Source organism: Sinocyclocheilus anshuiensis, unplaced genomic scaffold, assembly GCF_001515605.1.
Source record: "Sinocyclocheilus anshuiensis isolate Anshui unplaced genomic scaffold, SAMN03320099.WGS_v1.1 scaffold1005, whole genome shotgun sequence".
Classification (NCBI taxonomy): Eukaryota; Metazoa; Chordata; class Actinopteri; order Cypriniformes; family Cyprinidae; genus Sinocyclocheilus; species Sinocyclocheilus anshuiensis.
In genome coordinates this window covers 757,348-762,554 of record NW_015555810.1, presented here as the reverse complement: position 1 = coordinate 762,554, position 5,207 = coordinate 757,348, and the positions used below count along the sequence as shown (strand labels likewise).

The 5,207-nt window shown below is 36.6% G+C and overlaps 1 protein-coding gene across 1 annotated transcript in view; it reads left to right on the top strand.

Moving 5' to 3' along the window:
* trpm2 (transient receptor potential cation channel, subfamily M, member 2) overlaps positions 1-5,207 on the top strand; it is a 47,581-nt gene that overhangs the window by 10,029 nt on the left and 32,345 nt on the right. Inside the window, exon 9 of the mRNA XM_016469348.1 lies at positions 4,011-4,132. Coding sequence (XP_016324834.1) covers positions 4,011-4,132 — 122 coding nt within the window. The remainder of the gene's footprint in view (positions 1-4,010; positions 4,133-5,207) is intronic.

Here is a 5,207-nt window from a genome sequence, read left to right as displayed (position 1 = left end):
GCAGCTCTGGAGATTAAGTTTTTGTGTTCATGCCGTCATACAGTGAGACGCAGAGGCCGAAAATCACCGCGAGCGTCACGCGTGCTTCAGTATTTGTGCAGTAAACAAAACCGCGTTTCCGCCATTCATACATACAGAGGCAAGCGGAACATGCTGGATTCATATTTAAACCGTCTTTTTGCATTTTAATATTCACAGACACTAGTTCATATCACGATTCGAATTAAGTGGCATTGGCTACTTTTGATTTATTCGTCCAAAGTTGGCGAATTCCGTGGCATTCCATGCTATAGAGTAAATTAAGTTTTTATGAATGGACTCCACAATTCTGTCCGCGTTTTCGCAGAAACCATATGGCCCTAGAAATATAACCACACTTCAGAACATTTCAGCTTGCCCTGTGTGTTGTCTGAACGAGTTGCAGGGATGACCTCACGTCACAGGGTCTCTCTTTCTCTCTCTGTAGCGTCTGCGCCCAATGCATTCTCAGGTACCAAATTTGCCACCGATTGATTTAACGTGAATCGGTACTCGGTAGTATTTGCATTTTAATATTCACAGACACTAGTTCATATCACGATTCGAATTAAGTGGCATTGGCTACTTTTGATTTATTCGTCCAAAGTTGGCGAATTCCGTGGCATTCCACGCTATAGAGTAAATTAAGTTTTTATGAATGGACTCCACAATTCTGTCCGCGTTTTCGCAGAAACCATATGGCCCTAGAAATATAACCACACTTCAGAACATTTCAGCTTGCCCTGTGTGTTGTCTGAACGAGTTGCAGGGGTGACCTCACGTCACAGGGTCTCTCTTTCTCTCTCTGTAGCGTATGCGCCCAATGCGTTCTCAGGTACCAAATTTGGCACCGATTGATTTAACGTGAATCGGTACTCGGTAGTACCGACGCAATTCGGTCGGTACCCTTAAAAGTACCGAGTTCAGTACCCAACCCTAGCTGAGAGTGCGTTGAATCTTTAGCTGTAATCTATACAGTGACCGAGAGCCTGTCAACACTATTCTTCACATTATTTCAAATAACTTTAAGCTTAATGCTGTGTAGGAAACAGGCCTGGTGGGTTTGGTATTGTGCAGCTCATTCTGGCGTGAGCACATTCATCCTACCTTGACAGTCTGGAAGCATCTCTGATAGAGGAAGCTATTAGTGCTGGAGCTATAGTGATGATTGGCACATCTTTAAAATGCTATAGAGATTTTTTGCGTAGCTTTATTGAGCATTGAAGACTATCACACGTTTGCTTATAGACACACTTGACTTGTCTTTGCATTAGATGCTTGTGAGCGATACAGTTCTTCAGTGCAACACAAAACGTTAGACAGAATGTTTTTTTATTCCATGCTGTGAAAGTAAATGGTGACCGAGGTTGTCAAGCTCCAAAAATGACTGATTTTAAACGATCCGTCCTATGTGAAATTAGAGGAGACTATTTATAAACTATTTATTTTTGTATGATTTTGATTCAAGTAAAGCCTGATATATTGTTTCTTTTAGATGAGTATAATTTAATGAGCCATGGAAATCGCTAGACATTTAAAAAAATATATATTAAATTAAATTAAATGATCGTCCTGCAGCAGTGCTATTTTAGTATTATTTACATACTATTAGAATATTTATTAATATTGTGAATTAGCTTTTTGTTTTTTATTACGTTTTTTGTTATGTGCTTTTGGCATTTTTATCAGTTTTTAATATTTTTTAATGTTTCTATTTCTTAAAATATATTTTTAGATATTTAAATTCTGTAATTTGTAGTTTTAGTAATTTTAGTACTTGAACATTTTCAGTCAGTTTTTTTTCAGTAAAGATTTTTAAGCTTGTTTTTAATCTAATATTTATATATTCTTTTATTTTAGCTTTATTTCAGTTAATGATTTTAATAACAATGATGACACTGTTGAGAATGTTTTATGCATCAATGCAAAACAACTATTAAAAGTAATTTTTCCCCCCTTGTTTCTCAGGTAAATTTAATTTTAAGGATGTTTTGTTGTTGTTGTTGTTGTTGTTATTGTTGTTTTCTGGAAAACAAGACAAAAATAATGATATTGAATTAATAATGATAAGAAAATTGGTTATTAATTGGCATGAAAATATGTCATAATGCAAAGAATTCAAGAATTCAATCAAAGATCTGAAAGACCTATTTTCAAATTCAAATTCGAATTTGAAAGTAGGTATTTTCTTTGTAAAAAAAAAAAAAAAAAAGATTTAATATTCCTTATCTCTGGTGTGAAATATGACCTGGACATGTTTTTCGACAGGCTTTGCACGAATCATCAATAAATAATGATGTATTTCATTTAGTTGCCAAGGCAACATTTCAAATTTTTTAAGTTTACGTTTTTCACTTAATATTTATATTTTTATTTTATTTCAGCATTATTTCAATAACCAAAATCTATTTTCAATACTCTTAATTAACAGTAGCAACGCTGTCTTGCAGCACAGTTTATAAAACTATAAACCCTCTTATAGAAAACCTTAAAAACGATCGGTGACTTGACTTCAGACCTAAACTTGACCTTGAAACACTACAGACTTGAGACATTTTTTTTTCCATTTCTTGGTCAGGATAAGCAATAAAAAAAGACAAACTGGTAAGAACTAGGGATGCTCCAATACGCCTTTTTCGCCTCCGATACCGATTCCGATACCTAGGGTTCACTGATTACCCACCCTATATTAGTTCCTGTCTGTCTCAGCTTTGGTTGTCGGTTATTGTGAATGTTACCCCGAGTGTGTGTGTCTCAACTTCCTGAATCTGCCTTGTTGTGTCTACATTACATATCTTTATTGGAATCCTTGTCGTCCTCGTCATCCTGCCTGCCTGCACACACCGTGACCGTGACAGAATAACCGACCCAAAGCAAGTATAGCGTCGTCTTTCCCCTCGTTTGTTTTTCCGATTTTTGTCAGTTTCAATTTTTTTATTATGGATTACCCCGCATTCGAAATCCTCCTGCTGGAGCAGGGGGAACGCTCTCTTGAGGACCACACAAACGACTTTCTGTCCCTGGCCCACCTCACGCACTACCCGGACAACTGAGCCCAACACGTCAGACCAGGTGCGAGAGCCGGCGACAGTGCCCACCACGAGGGAGCAAGCCGTGGACGGTGTGAGTGCGGAGAGGAGCTCCGCCCCCTGCATCATGGCTGAGGGTGAGCGGACTATGGAGGGAATTCAAGGCCAAAATGAGGAGGAGAGACCACAGGATCCCCAGTCCAGCCCAAGAAGGGCTCCTGATGTTTCGTTCAGCCCAGGAAGGGCCCCTGATGTTTCGTTGAGCCTAGGAAGGGCTCCTGATCCCCAGTCCAGCCCAGGAAGGGCTCCTGATGTTTCGTTTAGCCCAGGAAGGGCTACGTCACAGCCTGACGCCGTGTTGCTTCAAGCGCATCATTCTGCACACCGGATGCGCACATTGTAAGCGCTTCGTGTTAAAAACTGCAAAGCACAAAGGGAAGAGAAATTGATGCGTAGTGTATTATTGTAACACCCCTGTGGACTGTTTGTTGTGGTTTCTTCCCCTTTTGTTGGTTTAGCCCATACAATCATTAGTTAATTACCCTCATTGTGCTCACCTGTCTGCCACTGATTACCCACCCTTATTAGTTCCTGTCTGTCTCAGCTTTGGTTGTCGGTTATGAATGTTACCCTGAGTGTGTGTGTGTCTCATCTTCCTGAATCTGCCTTGTTGTGTCTACATTAAATATCTTTATTGGAATCCTTGTCGTCCTCGTCATCCTGCAAGGCTGAACGAATGACTGACAGCCACAGCGGAGAAAAGAGTTTGTGTGAACTTTAATGTAAGGACTTAAATATTTATATGTAGCTCACATAAAGCTATCGTATGGCTTCAGAAGTAACACAATCGGGATTTTTTCGGAGAAAAATGGCACTATCGGAACCGATACACGATATGAATATCGGATTGGCGCATCTCTAGTAAGAACTGTTAAACCTCACACAGATGTTGTTGCACCGCAGCCTCCAGAAGCGATGAACACGCGCGGCGTCAGTCGTGGGAGAGACAGCTGGAGCTCGCTGTGGCCTGGAACCGGGTCGACATCGCTGAGAGCGAGATCTTCACCGAGGAGAGCCAGTGGACGGTGGGTTAAAATAACGCAAAAGCTACCACAATTACAGAGACTTACAAACAAAACTAAACTAGTGGATCAAATGGAAACTTTTGTACACGCCACATAAAATTATGTTCATTAACATTTGCTGAAATACATCAAGTTTGTGCACTGCAGATGTTGTTTGAACTTGTTTTGAAATACGACTGCAAGCCAAGCTTAGAAGCCGTGTTATTTTAGTATCATTGATACAATCTTATAGTTTAGGTAGTTTAGTATAATATAGTTTTTTTTTTGTTTTTTTTTTAAAGTTAGTTTAGTTTTAATGTTTTCGTAGTGTGTTTTTGTCTTTTTTTTTTTTAAATATGTCTATATATATATATATATATATATATAATTTTTGTTTATTTTGTTTATTAAACTAAACAAAATGAGAAATATTACCATGGCGATGATATAATATTCTATTTCATTTAATGTTAATTTTATTTCAAGTAATGACATTTCTTTGTATTGAAGTTTTAGTTAATGTTTTTGTAATTTTGTTGCGTTTTGTTATTTTTATTAGTTTTTTAAAATATGTCTATGGTTTTTATTAATTTTTATTTATATTTTTTTTTTAGTTTATAAGTTTTAGTTATTACTTCAATGAAATGAAAATGAGAACTATTGCCTTGGCAACAAGCTGATATAAAATAAGATGATAATTTTTGTAATTTATTTTATTTCAGGAAATGTTTATTTCATTTAATTGAATGAAAATGTTTATCGTTTTAAATGTAATTATTTTGTGTGTTTTTAAACATTTTTAAACATGTCTATATAGTTTTTATAATTTTTTTCCTTTTAGTTTTAGTTTATTTAGTACTTTAACTTTAAAAGAAAATGAGAAATGTTGCTTTGACAAATAGATATAAAATATTATTTTTTAGATATTTTATTTAAATTCAGTTAATGTTTATTTTAAGTAATAAAATGTTTTTTTTTAAAGGTTTTAGTTTTAGTTAACAATAATAACCCTGCTTAGAAGTCAATAGTAATACACTAGGGCAGGGGTGCCTAACCCTGTTCCTGGAGATCTACCTTCCTGCAGAGTTTAGCTCCA